The sequence below is a fragment of the Pipistrellus kuhlii genome, unplaced genomic scaffold, assembly GCF_014108245.1.
Source record: "Pipistrellus kuhlii isolate mPipKuh1 unplaced genomic scaffold, mPipKuh1.p scaffold_m20_p_8, whole genome shotgun sequence".
NCBI lineage: Eukaryota > Metazoa > Chordata > Mammalia > Chiroptera > Vespertilionidae > Pipistrellus > Pipistrellus kuhlii.
In genome coordinates, this window is record NW_023425584.1 from 57,315,096 (window position 1) to 57,335,466 (window position 20,371).

General features: G+C 39.1%; 1 protein-coding gene and 1 non-coding gene across 18 annotated transcripts in view; one reads left to right on the top strand and one right to left on the bottom strand.

Annotated features, from left to right (window-relative positions):
• RAPGEF2 (Rap guanine nucleotide exchange factor 2) overlaps positions 1 to 20,371 on the bottom strand; it is a 226,943-nt gene that overhangs the window by 2,332 nt on the left and 204,240 nt on the right. For 8 of the 17 annotated variants that reach the window (XM_045576278.1, XM_036424411.2, XM_045576279.1 and 5 more), the window contains 13 exons: positions 19,054 to 19,211; positions 18,210 to 18,450; positions 15,422 to 15,805; positions 13,294 to 13,505; positions 12,818 to 12,941; positions 12,185 to 12,208; positions 10,942 to 11,165; positions 9,246 to 9,446; positions 7,623 to 7,775; positions 6,639 to 6,761; positions 5,198 to 5,423; positions 4,073 to 4,632; positions 848 to 1,153 (listed from right to left, as the gene is read on the bottom strand). In XM_045576278.1, the coding sequence (XP_045432234.1) occupies positions 848 to 1,153; positions 4,073 to 4,632; positions 5,198 to 5,423; positions 6,639 to 6,761; positions 7,623 to 7,775; positions 9,246 to 9,446; positions 10,942 to 11,165; positions 12,185 to 12,208; positions 12,818 to 12,941; positions 13,294 to 13,505; positions 15,422 to 15,805; positions 18,210 to 18,450; positions 19,054 to 19,211 (2,936 nt within the window). Of the gene's footprint in view, positions 1 to 847; positions 1,154 to 4,072; positions 4,633 to 5,197; positions 5,424 to 6,638; positions 6,762 to 7,622; positions 7,776 to 9,245; positions 9,447 to 10,941; positions 11,166 to 12,184; positions 12,209 to 12,817; positions 12,942 to 13,293; positions 13,506 to 15,421; positions 15,806 to 18,209; positions 18,451 to 19,053; positions 19,212 to 20,371 lie in introns of those variants that run through there. The other 9 variants (XM_036424416.2, XM_036424415.2, XM_036424422.2 and 6 more) reach the window with 6 other exon arrangements.
• On the top strand, positions 6,947 to 7,075 carry LOC118711973. Its single transcript, XR_004985913.1, has one exon. It is a non-coding gene; the product is annotated as a small nucleolar RNA SNORA40 (small nucleolar RNA).

Below are 20,371 nucleotides of genomic sequence, written 5' to 3' on the forward strand. Positions count from 1 at the left end.
TTTGACACGAGTTTTAAAACAGCATGTGGCTTTTTAAACAATACACACCTACATAAAAGAAGTCTAGGAGGATATATAGCAAAATATTTACAGTGGTTATCTGCAAGTGACAGGATTCTAAGTAATTTCCATTGATCCTGTCTTGCTTTTTTTCTATAACAATTATTTGTACACCAAAACATGTTCAAACCAAAACTTAAAAAAAAAGAAAGGAGATCGGGTGGGTGATCTCTCCCCTCCTTTTCAATATAGCTTGAGGAAGGAAGGCAAAAGAGTTATAGAGAATTATATTTCTCAGACTGTCATTTGGAACTGATTAAAAGTCCAGGTATAGTGGAGGCCAATTTGGCTCATTAGATAGAGCATTGGCCTGCGGTCAGGGGGTGCCTTGGTTGTGGGTACATCCCCAGTGGGAAGCAGCTTAACAATGTTTCTCTCTCATCAATGTTTCTCTCTATCTTTCTCCCTTTCTCGCTGTGAAAAATCAATAAAATAAAAAATAAAAATAAAAAAAGTCCAAGTATAATCTTTCCACAGAACACTGAGAATTAGGAGAAAAACTCAGCCACCACATACACACTTTATTCAATTGACCACTTATGCAATCTTTGGTTATTTCTTGAGCCCTTTAGAAAACAACACACACACACACACACACACACACACACACACACACACAATAGTCAAAAGCTTAACCCTACATTTGGAACTCTTCACTCTAAAACGTGCAGACCATGGCTGAAGACACAAGTGATCACAGTGTCAAGAAAGCACAAACGCCTTGGCAAGCTTACAGGCAACCCAAGCGAACACATCTGACTTTACGGTTTTAAGAATGAGTATGTACCATCCTCCTCGGTAGAAAACCCTTGAGACTGATAGGGGGCGAGGCGCGGGTCGCACTCGTTGGGCTTATGCCACTGGGGCTTGTTCACTGGCCGGCCGACCCCAGGGTGCGCCTGTGGCTGCGGGGCGGGGGCCGGCCCTGCGGCCTCAGCAGGGCGGGCGACCATCCGAGACCTCTGCAGCGCCACGTTGTAATCTGGAGGTTTCCTGGTCGGATGGGAAGGCCCTTCTGGGAAGTCGGTGATGGGGATCCCGACGTAGCCTGGAGGAGTGGGCGGCGGCTCCCGGTACCTGCCCTCCTTCCGTGCTGCAGAGAAGACAAGGCACCAGCCGTTAAAAAGTGCTGTGGAAGAATACTTCAGGCACCCATGTCCACAAACACCAATAAATTAATAAGAGCACACACAGCCAAAACCGGTTTGGCTCAGTGGATAGAGCGTAGGCCTGCGGACTGAAAGGTCCTGGGTTCGATTCCGGTCAAGGGCATGTACCTTGGTTGCGGGCACATCCCCAGTAGGGGGTGTGCAAGAGGCAGCGGATCGATGATTCTCTCTCATTGATGTTTCTCTCTATTCCTCTCTCTTCCTCTCTGTAAAAAAATCAATAAAATATATTAAAAAAAAAAAAAAAAAAAAAAAAAGAGCTGTGGAAGAATACTTCAGGCACCCACGCTCACAAACACCGATAAAGTAATTACGGTATTAAGAGCACACACAGCCGAAACCGGTTTGGCTCAGCGGTAGAGCGTCGGTCTGCGGACTGAAAGGTCCCAGGTTCAATTCCGGTCAAGGGCATGTACCTTGGTTGCGGGCACATCCCCGGTAGGGAGTGTGCAGAGGCAGCTGGTAGATGTTTCTCTCTCATCGACGTTTCTAGCTCTCTATCCCTCTTCCTTCCTCTCTGTGAAAAATCAATAAAATATATTAAAAAAAAAACTACCCAAAAATTTAATAAAAAAATTAAAAAAAGAGCACACACAGTGTAATAGCAAATGTTATTCTGTGTGATATTAGATATAGAGGTGGGGGACATGGGAGGCAAGGGAGTGGATGTTGATAAACCAAATATTCACAATGGTTATCTCTGTGTGCCCAAATAATGGGCGAGAAAAGCTACTAGTCAGGTTCAGATCCTTTAATTTTAAATGAACTACTTCAAAACTTGTCTAAACTATAAAAGAATAATAAGATTAACACATAACACTTGGTTTACTGTAGAGATGAAGCAAGGGGAGGACATAATAGGTATCAGTACTATGCCTGCAACATGTTGGCATACCGTGCCTGGAGCAGGTTCCTTCCTCTCTCCCTGCCCCGGGGACAGGCAGGCAAACCCCCTCTGCTGGGCACTTTCCTCACCAGGCAGAGCATCAGTTCCCCATACTTCAGGTCTTGGGCCCACTTTGAAAGACAGTGAATTTAAATACTTTTCTAGCCAGAGTCCCATCATGCCTATTTTACACTAGTTCAAGAAAATAATAGTTGGTCAGCTGTGGCAGCCAGGAGCTACGGGTCCTTGGAAGCATTTCTCAAAGCAAAACCCAGAGGCGCTGGGCAGATACGCCATCTACCTGCTGAACCAGGGCCACTGCTCTCGACAACTGTCAGATCAGCTTCTTCGACTTAGAAATGCTAATGATCAATTAAAAAAAAAAGTTCTTTGTTTAAAAAAAAAAAATTGGGAAAGTGGTACCAAAAATGATGCAAACTTAAAAAATGCTAAAACTATGTGTAAGTTATGTATTCCTCTTAAAATTCTGTTATTAGTATTATTGTCCATAACCTAGAACAAGAAATCTGTAAAGGCAAGTAAAATCAAAGTTTTATTTTTCATTTAAATTTATTTTTTTATTGTTATTGATTTCAAAGAGGAACAAAAAGGGAGAGAGAGATAGAAGCATCAATGATGAGAGAGAATCATTAATCAGCTGCCTCTTGCATGGCACTCATGGGGATCGAGCCAGCACCCTGGCCAAGTATTCTAACTAGGAATCCATAGGTCAATGCTCAGCCACTCTGCAACACCAGCCAGGCAGTTTTATTTTCTTGAACTTTCTAGACTCAACTGTTAGGAACTACACAGTCTTCTTTCCTTTGCATCAACAAGTCAGAGTATTAGTTTATTAAAAGAAAGTACTTTAAAATTTGCAACCTAAGAATAGGTATTAATAGGTATCTGGAAAGCATATTAAGTTCGACACCTACTCATGACTATTTACATGATAAATAATTACAATTTCCCAACTAATAAAAATTATGTCTATAATGACTACACTCCAGAGTTTCTCACTTTATATTATTTTTTTAAAAAACATATGTTTTTATTGATTTCAGAGAGAGGGAAGGAGAGGGAGATAGAAACATCAATGACAGAGAAACATCAATCGGCTGCCTCTGCACACCACCTCTACACAGGGATGGAGCCCGAATCCCAGGCATGTGCCCTGACCAGGAATTGAACTGGCAACCTACTTACTGGTGCATGGGCCAATGCACAACCACTAAGAAGCAATGACAAGGCTCTCATTCTATATTCTATAATGTGTTTTTACACTTCAATTACTATCTGGGAGCTGTTCTAAGTGCTTCACAGAGAATTCCTTTAATCCTCACACTAACTGTATTAGTAGAAATTACTAAACTCATTCTACAGATGAGGAAACAGACAGAGTCCAGTGCGTCGCCCAATGCCACAAAGCTAGAAAAGGAGCAAAACAGTGATTCCAACCCCAATCCACCTGACTCTTAGGCTCTTCCTCATCACGTTATCTCTTAACACCCTTTCCTTGGTTCCATAAAGCACAGGGTGAATGTTTAGCACAGAAACCATTTGTCTGCATAACAAAATCAATAGAAGATTTTTAAATATGCGAAGTATGAAATTTTAATTACAATTTAAGGGAACAAAATATTTAAAAGCTTTAATTAAATAAAAATTCTTCCTCTACAGAGAATGGCCACCACTCTTGATAATTTTCAGATAAAAAGATCAATATGAGACCAGAATATAACCTACAGATTTTGATAGCCAAGGACTGAATGTAGACTGTGCTAGAAAATACAGATATATATCTGACCACAGGACCCACACTCTTAACCACTATTCATTTCAAACCCTATACAGCAATGAGGAAAATAAGGAAAAGAACAACAAACACGATTTTACTTTTGAAATAAGTCAGATTAAAGCCACGATCCAAACCGGACAAACTCCCAAATAAGCTTACCAATAAGTCCCTTGGCAGTAGTTGGGGTCACGGCTATGTGGGCAGGCATGGGGACAGGCTTGGTTTCCTCTGTGGTCACAGGGGGCAGGCTGCTGCTCTCCGCTTCGATGGAGACGTCTTTGCCACCCCTCCGCTTTATGGTGCCGGTGTCCCCTTCTGAGTCTTCTCCCCAGTAGCCCGTGGAAGAGGCCCAGCTCGCCCGGGATTGGGCTTGTTCAAGACTCTCTCTACTCTGATTCTGCCGGTTATACTTTGTGCTATGATCAGAAAACATCATTTGGTCCATGTGGCTGCTTGAGGCCCAGACACTGGCAGGATCCCCCGAATAATCGAAGTGAGGGTGCCCGAATGGAAGTGTTTCCCAGCTTCTCTGGTGCTGGATGGTCTGGATGTTGTCATGGGAACCACTTGAGCAGGAGGTCCAGCTCCCCCGGCCACTGTCGGCAGCATCGAGCGAAGCACGGTCCCCCTGGTCTTGGGAGAGCTCCTCGGTGCTAGGGGAAGATATTACTGTTGCTGCAGCATATAAGCCCCGGCTCTCAGACATGGGTGCGTAGGACCTGAGTGGTCAAAAGACACGAGAAAGCAAAAGCGAGACTGTTAATTGACACATCTATGATAAGACCAAAATGCCTTTTCCTAGAAAGGGGCTTTCTTTCATCCCAGGGAAAAGACGGAAGCACCACAGAATTGCTATGCACTACAATGGGGCCCTTTCTGCCACGCCCAATTTTCTCCCCTGGTCATCACCATCTAGTAAATACAGCGGGAAAGAGCAAGTGCTTGCTTATAATAATAAAGGAACACATTCCTTAAAAGGCCCAATAGAATCTGATTATTTCAAGAGGAAAGCTCATACAAAAAGAACTGAGATACGTCGGAACGTCACCCTCTGCCTTCAGCACAGAACCACTATGTTCCAATAAGAATAAAGCTAACTCTGAAAAGCACAGCAAAAATAACATGGTACTTACTAATCTAGATACTGTGAAAATTAGTCACTGGGATGGAAGAAAAGTTCTTAGGCATTATGCAAAACAAAGGGAAATACACATCTAGAAAAAGGACTCGTTGTGAAACGATGAAAGACAGGATGTAAAAGAACACTCAAGAAAAGGTGTCTACCCTAAGCTGTATTGATCGGGCTCAAGCAGGGTCCTCCTCTCCATCCTGCCCACGCCTAGGTTTGTCTCCACGATGCTGACAGAATGCCTCTGGCGCCTCTCATCATGCAGCGAGACGGGCACCGAGTCAAAGGAAGAATTGCTGACAATACTGGATCGTGAAGAAATCTCACTGTGACCAGAATCTGAAAAGTTATCCACAGTACCACTGGGAGCCAGAGTATAGCCTGCATGGGAAATACAACCACATTAATTAGACGCTATAGGTTTACAACATAAATCTGAAGTCTTCCAAAGAGAAGCAAATACCCAAGTGCAGGCCAAAGCTATCACCACTAGAGTGGGGAAAAATGCATTTTACTTGGAGAACAGGTGACTAAGACAAAGTCAATTTACACTCAAATGAAGCTTGACTTGCTTACCAAAGTTTAGAGAGGAAAAAAGAAAATACTGCTATACGAGCCAGGAAGTAAAGCAGAAATCATGGTGCTGGTCAACTATTCTTAGTCAATATAAAAGACCATGAAGAATAACCATGATCAGATTTTAAAGTATATTTTTTTGCAAACTCCAAAGTCAGTAATCTTATTTCAAAATTTTAGAACTTTATGGCATAGAACAATTCAACAGGTAATATTTATAATTTTAAGCTGGTAAATAAGAAAAAGCAATAAAACCTGGGGAAAAAATCTTTGGGTTTCTGTCATTTTTTTTTTTTTTTTTTAAGATTAACAATATATTGGACAAATCGCATAAAAGCCAGTAGTTTTAGAAGATGTAATGTATAAATCTCCATTTTCTCCCTAGACCATCACTGTGAAATGTCTAAAACAGATGTCTGTTTTTTGACCTGAAGAACCCTTAACTTCCCTTTGTTGCTAAAAATAATTTTGAAAGTCACAAAAAATATCTTGGTATTTTTAATAAAAAACAAACTCAAATTTTCTTTCTCAGTACTCCTTTCTTTTACAACATCACTAAGGATCTTATATTATTTATGAGATCCTTAATATTAACTTTACTTAATATTGACTTTACATGATTATATGTATGCAATGCCATTTTTCAATGCCACTTACCTGATAAAAAGGTTAAATCTAGGATACCTCAATGTTGCTCATTTATTCTCTAAATAGTACTTCCCCATCCTTTCAGTAACTTGTTAATTCCTGATTTATTTTTTAAAGGTTGCACAGGTCTTGATAAGATTTAATGTGTTCATCTAGGAAATGTCTTTTTATAAACCACACTAAAGTGCTGACAGACAAGGTATAAAACCTCCCCTAAACAGTCTTCTTAAAAAGATAAATAAAATATATTTTTTTAAATCTCTAGAAAAATAATCCCTCAGATGGAGGGCTTGACATTTAGAGGAATGCTCCCACTTTCATTTACTGAGATGATTCCTCTTTCCTGCCCGTCTTTGGTTCTATAAACCCCACCTATCCCATAGGTCCGTGGTGCATTGTTATTCTTGTTACTGTTCTCACTTCCAAGAGAAGAGGAGGAACTGGTTAAGTCCAACTGCCCGGAGCCAAAAGATCTCAGCTGATTGCCACTGCCACCTGACAACAGGACGAGAAAAGAATTCAGGTAGATCCATTTAACAAGAACAGCAGAGGCTGATGCCCACAGAAAATGCACAGATGTCTGAAATATCTATAAAGTAAAGCAGAAGAGGTATTTGTCAATTCAGTGAAATCTCACCATTTATTAATCTTCTTGGTCTCCTTCTAGGGAAAACTCTCTTAGCCATTTACTATACTACTAGTTTATACCCATTCAATGAAAGGGTAGATAGTTGCTAAAAATAAAGTCTCTTTTGCAACCCAGAACTCATTGTTCAGTATGAGTTTTGATACCTATGAGAAGGGGGTGCGGGGGAGAAAAAGGAGAGAGAAGTAACCTGGGTTTTGTGGCAGACCTATTATTCTAATATAAGAAAGCATCAACTTAAGAAGAGATTGACTGCCTAAAAGCTAATCTTTTTAAAAATAAAAAGAGGTAGCAACAAAGAAGGTAATCAAGACCCGTGTTAATACAATGAAAAAATAAATCAGGAAGGTATTAGTTTTTCTTATGTTTTTAAAGCTTTCTACTCTATAATTGTTATATAATCATATTTAAGTTAGAACAACTTTTAGTATAAAAAGTATTATTTCCACAATCACAATCCATAACAATTTTTAATTTATTTTTTGAAGGCTTTATGTAGTTACTAGTATAAGTTTAACACTACTTACTATAAGAGTAAACATACCAAAAAGTCTTCCAAATTTATAAACTGAGAAGAAAAAACTCATTGGTTGGTAGATCATTTTAGATGACTCTACAATGTAAAAATGACCTAATATATAACTCTGAAATCTCTTAGAGCTGAAATGTATAGATTGTTATAAAGGGAAATAAGAAGTAATTTACTCTACCTTTCCTTGGAGAACTTTGTGGAGAAGTGGGAGGAGAAGAAAGCTGTGAAGATGCATTTGATATCGTATCTTCTGCTTGTTTCTTGTGCCGTTCCAGACTTCCTTCTTCAGACAAAGAAAGAATTTTCTTTAAAGCTTGTGGAGAGTTTATGCCTTTAAGAGAAAAAAAACAAACAAATATGTATTTTCAAGACTAAAAAGAAATAACATTAACAACTAAAAAACTTTTTTTGTGTTAAGATTTAATATTACATTTAGATTCAAGCTATTCACAATTTCACTGGTCTTTGTACTCTTCACAATATAGATAGCAAACTTATAGAAGGCATAAGATAGTTTGGTTTCTGATTGACATCTGCCAGTCTAGAGATGGACTCTTTTTGGGTCTAAATCTTAATGCAAGCACCATCTTTATTCAACAATATGTTAGACAATAAGAAAAATGATATTTAATACGAAGAAGTCAGGTGGGAGTTGGAATCAGGTATTTTGATGTTATTGGTTGTGTTAAAGCTCAGGTGAAGTGGAACGATGGGAGACAAGTCAAGAGTCAAGAGCTAAAAGGAAGCAGTAAGAAAAGCAAATAAAAGAGCTCTAAGGAATTTCATTCAGTTAGTATTTGCTCAAATAAATAGATGAAAGAGAATGGAGAAGCCGACACAGAAAGTAGGTAAAAGACAACAGTGGAAGGTTGACAGTCAGTCAGAAGGGAGTGATCTAGTGTCAAGTGTGAACAAGTAAAATGAGGGCTGGTGGGGAAAAAGGGTAATATATGCCACTATATGATTTAAAGGAAAAAAATTTAGAAATAGAGTCACATTAAGATGTTTTATGAAGTAAACATTATGAGGCATTTTCAATGACCTTACTTTGAACAACAAAAAGGTATTTGGGAAAGCATTACATACTGAAACTATCTCAGTAAAATGCTAGTTTTAATGTTCTTAACAGAATTCATTAAAAAGCAATGAAATTTAACAAAGATCTAATCCTTCATTTTAACGTATGTGTTTGATATTATTTGAACACAATCTTTTCAACAATCACTTTGAAAGCAAGATTTTTAAAAAATGTATATTTTTATTAAAGGGAGAGGGAGATAGGCATATAAATAATGCAAGAGACTCATGAATAGCAGCCTCCTGCATGCCCCACCCTGGGTATCAAGCCTGCAATCCGTGCTTGTGCACTGACCAGGAACTGAACCGTGACCTTTTGGTCCTGGGTCGATACTCAAGCGCTGAGCCATACAGGCCGGGTGCTATCCTTTTTTTTGGAGAGAGAAAAAAAATTCCTTTTATTAACATTGTTTTCTTTCATTCATATGTTTATTCGTAAAATAATTTGGCAGTATGGAGATATTTTTGAGCTTGCTGAGTAAATACCAGGAGCAAAGGTCACCCTCCTGAGTGAGGAGCACGATTAAAGGCGATACTCTGTAAAATCAGTACCTTCCACTGACTCAACGTTTAACTTACTAAACACCAATGCTATATATAAGAGATAATAACCAGGGGGAGACTCAAGAGTATTAGACAAAGTTATCCAAGACAAGCATTTCCCCCTCATCTGAAAGACAGGACAGTGAGAGGCACCGCAAGGAGACGTGAGTGTATCACCTACCGAAGGGTGGGAGGTCCTTGACGGGCACTTTCTTTCGGGAAGGATAAAGGGACACGGCGGGGACCTGCAGTCCTTGGTTGACTTTATGTGGTGGCTGCGGCTGCTGGGGCTGCGGCTGTGCTTTCTGCTGTGACCCTGCCCGCGGAGCCACTGGGGAGGTCTCGGTTTTGACAGGCTTCTTGTCACCAGGATTCTTAGGCACTGATAATTGTTTGGTTTGAAAATAGAACAAGAAATTTAAGAAGTTAACAGCTACATACAAGATAATTTTAGAACTGCATGAGCATTTCCTGCAGGTAGAATACTAAAACGTGTATCTTTTTTTCCTGTTGCCTACACAAAGGACAGGAAGAGGGTAGGGGAAGAACCCTAGTTATAGGAAGTACTAAAGGCATGACAGGGCAAAGGTGATTTTACCTTAAGAAACTAGCTATCACAAAGGTGATTATACCATTAAAAACAAGATTAAAAATAAAAATAGAAAAATATGAATAGTTTAACACATCATGTGTGTGCATATGAAATAACATAAGTATATCATAGAAACTATGACAGGAAAATTGTTAGAAATTATTTTTATAAAATGGTGTCTGAAAGCATTTGGCATATATGAGCTTAGTTTTTACTTAATAAATGTATCTTTTTACTATGAAATTCTTTCTTCTAAGGAGTAGAGTTATGTCAACTAATAGCAGCTGATACTGCTTGAGTGTTATACTAAGTGTATAATCCCGTAGCAGATAGAAAGCAAACCAATTTATTAAGGCAATTAAATGCTGTATATATCATATGTTAATATTAAAACCAACTCAATCACATATGCATACTTCCTGTAATGTACACATAAGGGAGCTAAGGACTAGGGAGCTCAAGTAACTTGCCTAAAGTGACCTTGCTGGACCAAGGAACAGACAGGACATGAACTCAGACCCATCTGACCTCAGAGGACAAGCACTTCATCATGTTGCACAGAGCTTCTGTAATGTTAGGGGTAAAGCTAAGAACTTGAGTTTTCTCAATATAAATATAACATTTATATTCTACAGAACATTTATATTCTTTCAAACTTGCCCATACAAGACCCAGCCATGTCCTAAATAGAAAATGCCTATGTCTTACAGATTCAGATGCAAATAAAGAGAAAAGTGTCCCCTGTTTCTAGCCTGGCCAGGTTTTTAACAGCTGGAACGCCTCACATTAGTCTGAGTTGTACTTCGCTGTGCAGCAGAATTAGCAGAATTACTGCTTTCCGTGGTAGTAATGCCCGGTTCTGTCTGGGCTGAGGGGACAAAGGGCAGCCAGCATACCTAGTTGGGCCCTGCTGGGACTTGGTGTACCCCTCACCCCTCACAGGTTGTCCTTCACTTTGGAGGGATCTATGTGAGAACGTAAGGGATGCAAACAGTAGACACATCACACACGTGGCCCCTGCCTGCACACTGGCTGTGTTAGGATGAAACCAACACAACAGGCACCCTAACTAAGTCTCCGGTGTCATCCTCCCCACACTAACCCAGTTGAACACGAGGCCTAGCCTAGGGCAGTGCTGTATGCTACTCAAGAGTAGCATGTAAGGCGTCCAGGGTGCTACTTACCCCAGTGCACTAAGCCCTACTCTGTCACCACCTGTGCAATGGCACAGGGAACACGCCTGCACCCCCCTTAGATCCCACAGCCACCTGAAGGGAACACTCACATGTGTTGGTTGCTGGCTCACACTGCAGAGACAACGTCTGAAGACTCTCCTCATCCATTTCTAGCTCCAAATTGGACAGGTACTGCTTCACTTTCCGAGCCATCTGGGCATCTTCGTAAAGCTTTTTGGCATTGAGAAAGGAACTACGACGTACCCGCTTTTTATGCCCACCTGTCTGAGCAACGTCTAGCACCGTTGCGTTTGTACTACCCTGGCTGAGAGACCTGGAAGATGAAAAGGCAGATATGCAGCTCACTCTAGCATGGGATTGCTTTATCTCTTTGAGACGTGCCAAGACTTAGAAAAATACTCTATGTTCAAAAGGTCACATGCTTTATTCTGGTAAGTAAGCTGTTACAAAGGAATATAGAATAATAGGAATTACATTTTTAAAGTTAAAAAAGAATCCCGCACACATACATATATATATATATATGGTTTGGTGCCTGTTCTGTGCCAATGAGGGAATTCTACTTTTCATTCAAAGCAGTCCTCTCACAGAAGCCAGCATATAGTAATAATATAATTATATGTAAAAGCTCATGCAAGAACACAGCTATAATAGGGATTTACATTACATTTATTTCTCCTAAAAAGGATGTTTTTTTTTTTTTTTTAATTAGCTAAATGTTTCCAATTATTTTCTCATTCCTTGGATTAAATGTAGCGAGTTTCTACGATCAAATTGTTAATAAAATGGTCATGCAAATGTAAACATATGTTTAGAAACTAGTACATGAATTGTTAAGAATTATTTTTCAAAAGAGTTGGCTTATAGAATGAAAACAGTAGTTAGTTGAGCTGTAAAAAATTTAGTTTTAACACCTAGGGACAGTGTTTATGTTACATATATGTACTTCTCAAATATCTGTGCAATGAAATTAAAATTGCACAATTTTCCCATCTCACATCCCCCTCCCCTCCTTCCCACTTTAGGCTTTTCCTATACCAAAACACAGAAATTATATTAATGTAAACTCTTTCTGAAAGCTTCCAAGTATGTCTGACCTATAGTCCCCGGAACAATCATCAATCATTTCACAGCTCTCATGGATCATGACCTCAGAAGCAAAAGCCCCAACAGATTAAACTGGAAATCAGTTTGCCAACTGAAATGCTGCTAGAGCAAGAGGGTTAAGAAAAAATGCAAAAATGCGAAGCATCAGGAAGTACAGCAGGTAAGAAAACAATGCCATGAGCAGAATAAGAACTGGGTGTGGGTATGCAAGTCTCCACCACTTACCCCAGACTCCTCCATTTCTTCTTCCTGTAAGTGAGAGCCATGGAGATTGAAGCATGGGTGTCGAAGGAGAGACAGAAAGATCACAAGCTCAGAAAGAAAGGACTAGACTTCTGAATAAGCAGTAAGAAGCCCACAAACATTAAACTGCATATTCACCTCACACACACAACTTGACCAGAAATATTTATTTGGCTCAAAAGAGACATGTATTTCAATTTTTTTGTTTCAAAAGGAGAATGACTCCTGTTCTCTCTTTCATGGGATTAATCATTTTATACTATGCTGACGGCTAAATCCACCGTGTACATATTGAAACGATGCTGTTTGGGTTATTTACATATTTTAGTTCATACCACCAATCATGAGATTTATCTCTACAAGTGATTGTTCTGAAAAATAAGGAACAAATAATTGTGCCTCTTGTTAGATGAAAAATGTTTAAAGGACAAACTGTTTATACTGTTGATACAGAATAAGGTATTTATTCCACATCAGAGCTCAGTGGAGATTCTTTGCATGACCTAAGAGAATTTCCGCCAAGCTACAAATATAAATAATTCAAATTTCCCTCATTTATTAGCTAAATTCAACCTTCTCTAATCCCACATGTGACGCTGAAGTTGACACACTCACCGAGTCCTGAACATGAGGGCAGGGTCCATGTTAACCGAAGCCATTCGGCCAACATGACGAATTTCTTTTGCAATCATCCTTAGTTTCTCAAAATTAACCAGTCCATCGACTTTTGAGTCATTTCCTACAATTTGCAAAGGAGAAAAAGGAAATCACTGGCATTTATTCTCTTTTTTTTAAAAATTCTATTTCCTAAATTTTATTTTTCAATTACAGATGACATTCGATATTATTTTATTAATAGTTTCAGGTATACAGCATAGTGGTTAGATGATTATAGATTTATAAAGTGATCCTACCAAGAAACTTTAGTGCCCACTTGGCACCATAGACATATAGTATAATACCATTGACTACCTAGACTGTACTTTACATCCCCTTGACTATTTTGTAGTCGCCGGTTTATACTTCTTAATCCCTGATGTTTATTCTATGCTTCCGCAAGTGAAGGAAGAAATTCTCTACTTTGCATTTACCTTCATGAAGAAACGTGAGATCCTTCTTGATAACTGGGAATAGAGGGATTATGGGAGGTTGTAGGTTTTGACTATTGAGGACATTGCGATATTTGGCCATGTTTCTGGAAGGATCGAATAGGTCTTGAAGATCCTGAAATAGCTTTTCATATTTATTGGGAAGTTTTTCCCAGGTGGTTCGCAGTCTTGCTACTGGTGCCAGGTTTAGGCCACTAAGAAGGAAAAAGGAAAAGTGGTAGAAAATTAAATGACTCATCCTTATGAAGTGAAGTGAAACAGTGCATTGTTGATTAGCGTATAGCACCTATGTGTGTATCCTAATTATACATAACAATTTACAGAAAAATTCCTAAGAAACTATTACTAACTCCAGGTGATGAGAATGGAAGATGGAAGCAGGTTCACCATTGGGATTTTGTTTCGCTCTTCTTCCCTTTGTACCCTCCTGATCCGTTTACTATGAGCAAAACCACTAAAATGCAAGTACCATGAGGACAGAATTTTGTTTCCTTGTCTATCTCTATACATAGAGCAGTGCTTGGCCAAACAACTTTTTTTAAAAAAATATATTTTATTGATTTACACAGAGAGGAATTGAGAGGGATAGAGAGTTAGAAATGTCGATGAGAGAGAACCAGCTGCCTCTTGCACACCCCCCACTGGGGATGTGTCTGCAACCAAGGTATGTGCCCTTGACCAGAATCGAACCCAGGACCTTTTGGTCCACAGGCCGACGCTCTATCCACTGAGCCAAACCGGTTTTGGCTGGCCAAACATCTTAACAGTAATAAAGTAAAACAAAAGCCATCTTAATAATGAGAATATGGTTAAACTCCTAGACAGAGAAAATGACTAATAATCACCATCAACATCAATATAAACTGTTTCAGTTTATGGTTTCCTCCAGCATCAACCTAAGCAATCAAAAGGGAAAAACCATGCACATTTCCTGGGCATCTTCATTGTGCTGGCTGGTGGAATTCCACACACATGACAGCAGTCCACCCCTTACCCACTGCTTTGCTTTCCATGGTTTCAGTTACCTGTGACTAACTACAGTACAAAAATACTCAATGAAACAATCCCAGAAATGAAAATACGTTTTAAGTTACACCCTGTTCTGAGCAGCAAAATAATATCTGATGAATTCTGGCTCTGTCTCTTTGGAACGTGAATCATCCCTTTGTCCAGCCTGCCATGCTGTACATGCCCTTTGCCCGTTGATCACTTAGCAGCCCTCTGGGTTATCACACCAACTGTTGTAGCATCGAATGCTTGTGTTAGGTAACCCTTATTTCACTTATTAATGTCCTCATGGCTATTCACATAATTGTTATTACAGCATCTATATACATAAAAGCCAAGGGACTGGAACGCCAAAACCACTGGAACGACTAGAACAACGAGTCACTATGATGTGCATTGTGGCCGGCCAACTGGCATGATCGGGTGTGTGTGTGGGGGAGGGGGGGGGAAGAGGAGGGTAGTGGCCCCTGAAACCCCGATTGGGGGCAGGCCCTGCCCCCCGCCAGCCTTGCCCAAACAGCTCCCATCAGGGCAGGCCAGGCAGACCCCACGTCTGCACGATTCATGCACCAGGCCTCTAGCACTGTTATAATTGTTCTCTGCTATTATTAGTTATTGTTGTAAACCTCTTACTTTGCCTAATTTATAAATTAAACTTTATCATCGGTAGGTAGGTACAGGAAAAAACATATGTAGGGTTTATTTAGTACTAGCTTTATGGTTTCAAGCATCTACTGGGGGTCTTGGAACATATTCGCCATGGATAAGGGGGGCTACTGTATATCATTTAATCTGCTCCATAACTCTTTAGCAAATTGTTATTTTACAGAGAAATAAACTGATGTTCAGATAAGTTCAAGTAATTTTCCCAAGGTTACAGAGATTTAAAAAAAAAAAAAAGTAGATATAAATATTCTAGCTCCAAATCAGCATAAAGAACATTTTAAAAATTAAAGATCAGGATCTGGATTCCGAGAAAAAGAACTGTTCAGTATAATTCAATAAAAATGACTACACTTAGACAAATTATAGTGTTCCTGGTTTGACACATATTTCTAACCTGCAAAGTGAATTGAATCTTAAGACAAATATGTTCTCTTACCTGATGATTGCAAACATTGAGTTAAAATTCTTGCATTCCCTACAGTGCAGTGCTATCTTGATGAAATGCTTAATGATCTTCATCCTCTTCAGCTGGTTTGTCTCTCTCAGAATTTCAGACGCTACCCAAAATGTTTCCTGGTTAATGACTTCTTCAAATTTCTTCAGGTTGGCACAGCTGGTTTTTGATTTCAGTTTAAATAAATCATCTATGTATTCAGTAGGTTCAATGTTGCGGAAGAGTTCAAAATTTCGCATGGAGAGTTGTGTGGCAACTTCCACAGTACTGAGCTGCAGTAGGGAAATCTGACTCTCTCTCAACAACTCCTGAGCATCTTCATCTGAACAAAGGGTTTCTGTTTCCATGTTGTTTTTCAAGTAATATCTATAAAAAAAAACCCCACATAGAATTCAAAGCCTAAGCAACAGTCTCAGGACATTCCTTAAAAGAACATTGCTATTTTTTATAGAACATTTGAAAGAACACCGAATTGAATGATGGAAGAATTATTTGACTATAAGAATGTAGCTGGTGCCCTGGCAGATGGCTTAGTTGGTTGGAGTGTCTTCCTGTACACCAAAAGGTTGTGGGTTCGTTAGCAGCCTGGGCGCACACAGCAGGCAACCAATTGAGGTTTCTCTCACATCAATGTTTCTCTCTCTCTCTCTCTCTCTCTCTCTCTCTCTCTCTCTCTCTGAAATATCAATAAAAACATATCCTTGGTGAGGATAAAAAAGAAAAAAGAAAAAAGAATGTAGTTGCTGCCTCAGTCACCAGATCGTAGAACCACCTATTCAGAAGTCATTGATGAAAATTAACAAAACACATGGACTTTCATGCGCACCCGCTGTAATTCCTTTTACTCTTGTCCTTCCTTGATTTCTATATTATTTTACTTTTTTTTTGTTTGTTAAAAATGACAGAAAATAATTAAACTAAAATTTTCAGTTTAAATAAAGAAATAGGCTCTAAGGAAGAAGCAGGAAGATCAGACACAGGTCATGGTTCTACTTTCCCAGAGAGAATCTGTGGCTATTGATAGGTTCATAATGAATCAATCCCAGTTTAGTTATTCAAATGCCAAAAAAAAAAACACCTATAAGCTATTTCCCCCCTCTTTGATCCAACAAATAGAACAAAACTAAAACAAGATTTTAACTGTTAAATATTGGATTTTCACAAAAACCCTACCAGTAAGTAGGGTAGACATTACTCCTATTTTTCATATGAGGAAACAGAGGCGACCAAAGATTAATAACTAATTAATACTGGTTGCAGAGACAGGAATTCAGAGATAGTGCTCCTTTTGCAAGTTGTAAGCAACTTGTTGAAAATAGAATCCAGATGTTTGATTTTTTTTTTTTTAATAGATGCTTTCCCTAAGTCAAATTTCATAAAAGAAGCAACAGGATGAGTATAGAGGGAATTCTGCCAAACTGGTGTTTTGTATATTTTGCCAAGCAAACGTGGCAAAGAGCACAGACCCTGGGCCGCTGACATGCTGGTTTTGGCTCCTGATGAAGCCATCTCTAACATGACATCTCTCCATCTCTAACTTTCCTGAATAATGAATGTGAATCATGAATCTTCACCTCAATGGGCATTTGTAGCACTCCATTATGGTTATAGATATATCCACGTACATTGAAATTGTAGTGAGAAAAAACTGACGTCCAAATAAAAGAAACTACCTGCTAGTGGCAGGGTTGGCAATGAAAAGTGCTGAAGAGCAGAAGGTTATAGGTTTTAGCAAGAAAATGAGTTTTGAATGAATCTTATCAGTGTTTAGATGCGTGAAAAAATCAAGGTACAATGAAACACTCCATATGGTGAGTAACATGGAAAAAAATGTGATCTTTAGAACCACATGATTTTCAGTCAGGGCAGAATCTAGTCATTAAGTAAGAGTCAAAACTTAACTACTTTTTCAATTTTTTACTAATCTATGCTTTGAGAATACAAATTATATTAATCTTTCAATGGAAAGAAATATCATTCAAAGGACTGACAAAATCATGTACAATGTTTTCTTGCCAATTGCATGTGTTACATAAGCACTTATTCAGCAGCGGACCAAGCTTGCAGCAACTAAAGTTTGGTGCCAGAGTTAAGGAGTGTTTTTTCACAGTATAACATACAATACACAGCATAAGCCAATTACATTGTCATAGATGTCTCCTCCTTATGAGAAAGCTTTTTTGTGAACGCATATTTCCAAGAATAAGTGAGAGCTGTGACTCTACATCAGGCTTTCTTTACCATTCTGCCAGCCCAGGGCCCTACAAAACGAGCATGAGAAGTTATTGCTTGCACACTGGTGTACAGCCAACAACATGCAGGCCACAGTGCCCTTGCTTTGAACAAGTCCTTCAGAGAGATCCCTGTGAGGGTCAAATTCTACTGTGTGCATTTACTTTGATAAAGCAATTCCCGGGGAAGGGGGAAAACTTCTTAATCTTAAGGGATATTCACCCCTCCCCCCCCTTTTTTTTTTTTAAAAAAAAAAGGTTTTTTGGGGGAGAAAAAATTTTTTTTAAATTGATTTCAGAGAGAGGAAGGGAGAGGAAAGAGGAAGAGAAACATCAATGAAGAAAGAGAATCATTGACTGGCTGCATCCTGCATGTCCCCTGACCAGAATTGAACTGTGACTGCCTTGGTTCATAGGTCAACACAGAGACGACTGGGAGGCACTTACTCATTTTAAAAATCCTTTGAAAGTATACATCTCTTAGACTTTGACGTGGGTTTAAAGGGGTGGGTAAACCCAAAAAGATAGACATTGAATACCTTCCACTCAGCTGTATTCTATCAGCCAGTTTGGAAAGCTGATCTGGAAGCCTTCTCTGCTTGATGACTCCCTCAGGTGTGACGGAGACCTCACACAGCGAGTACTGATCAGGAGTGGCAGTCACAGCGAACTCCCTGATGGCCTGAATGACCACTTCCTTCGCCGTGGTGTCCTTACTGATCATGATGTATCGGCTTTGCTGATCAGCTTTGAAGACCCTTAACACCTGATCTGGCAAGTCTGGGGGGGAAAAAGCCATATGTAAATAGAAAGGATTTTAATACATGATAATACAATTAAGTGAGGTAATCTGAAAATAAAATTTAAAAAACCCTCTTTATTAAAGAGAATGCTAAAATTTCCCCTCTCGTTTACTATAGCTCTTCTTCAAACATGCAACCAGTCCACATGCTGATAATCTGCAAGGACACATTTTCCCCTATAAACACATGATCTACAGATAAAATTCATAGCAAAAACTAAAAAAAAAAAAATTAAATCTAAATTTCATCTGTATTATATACTGAAAAGCTCATTATTAAGCTAACATAAAATAGGCCTTGTATTCTATTTACTTCATATGACCTAATAATGCCTGCATGGTATGTATCACCTTCATTTTAGGAAAGAGAGATTAACAAATTTCAGAGAGATTAACTTGCCCACAGCAAGTTAGTCTGAAGAATAAAAAAGAGCTGGTTCCAATTGTTCGAAGGTGCACCCCAACTAAGCATCTGACAAAGCCAGTGGCAAACCAAGAGAGATACCTACAGCGCTACCACCAATGCATTAGAAGAAAAGAGATTGTTGCAATTAAACAAAAGCAGCGTGGGTAGTGCTCACCAGGAGTAGTGCTGAAGTCTAAAATGCGATGGTGTGACTGCAGCAAGTCAGGGTTGCTGGATGACAAGGTGCCACTGACGGGCAGTGCGGTTGGGATATGCTTTGTCTGCCTTAATCCCACGATGCTGTCGTCTTGAGACTGACCAATCCCAATATCACTGAACAAACAGGAAAAATAGAAAAACAAGCCGTCAAACAGATAGAATGCTCAACTCATCAAGACATAACAGGTCATAAGTAAATCACATCTCATAGAACATGCAGTTGATGTAAAAATATTGATGAATTTGGTTGAAAATTGCAAAAGTACTGCTTAAGACTGTATCCAACTCCATTTGTTTTGCTGTTTCTTAAGTGTACCGTGTGTTTCTCTGAAACCTGTCTTTTAAATAAGACAAATCATAACAAATAGTAGTTTCTCAGTACAGAAATACCTTCAAGAAAAGATAAGCTCTGGTTTCTGATGGAAACAGACTTTTTTATTATTATTATTTTAAGTGTTTTTTATTGGTTTTCAAGGGAGAGGAAGGAAGAGGGTGGGGGGGAGAGAAAAACATCGATTGGCTGCCTCCCGCATGCACTCTGACCTGGGATCAAACCCACAACCCAGATATATGCCTTGAATGGAACCTGAACCTCTGGCAACCTTTTGGTACAAGGGATGATGCTCAACCAACTGAGTCACACAAGGAGCCACATGGGTCAGGGTGGAAACAAAGTACATTAAAAAACATACAAAAAACACACTTAGTTCTCACTCAGCTGACGGCTCTCGCGTCAAAATGATAAATTGTTTTAAAATCTGATCTTTAAGAACCAAAGAAACTGAGTGAAATAAAAAGAGGGGGGGGAAAATCCAAACTGTCCCAATTTAATTCTTCAGTGTTTCCGAGAAATGAGATCACTACGGCATCAAATGTAAATGAACCCTGACACAGACATTATTTCTTAATCACACAGAGCATAAGAAAGCAGTGATGCAGAGTGACATTTCTTGGTATCAGAGAAGAGGCAATGAAAATCCAGTGACTCACTTTTCTCTACTCAAGTTTTCTAGTTACACATTTAAGTTCCCAGAGAAATACTGCTTATGGGTAGCTTCAAATTCATTTGCATTTGTAAAATACCTGCTACCATGGGCAACTTTACAAAAAAAGACTTGAAACATGATTTAATAATAAAGATTATTTCTAGATCTGAAGAGACAACTGTTTTTAAAACATCAAAATACAACAATATGCATGCACACACAAAAAACAACTAGATCCCAAGCAAATGGTTAGAGCTCTATGCAGTTTCTATAAATGCCTTGAAAGAA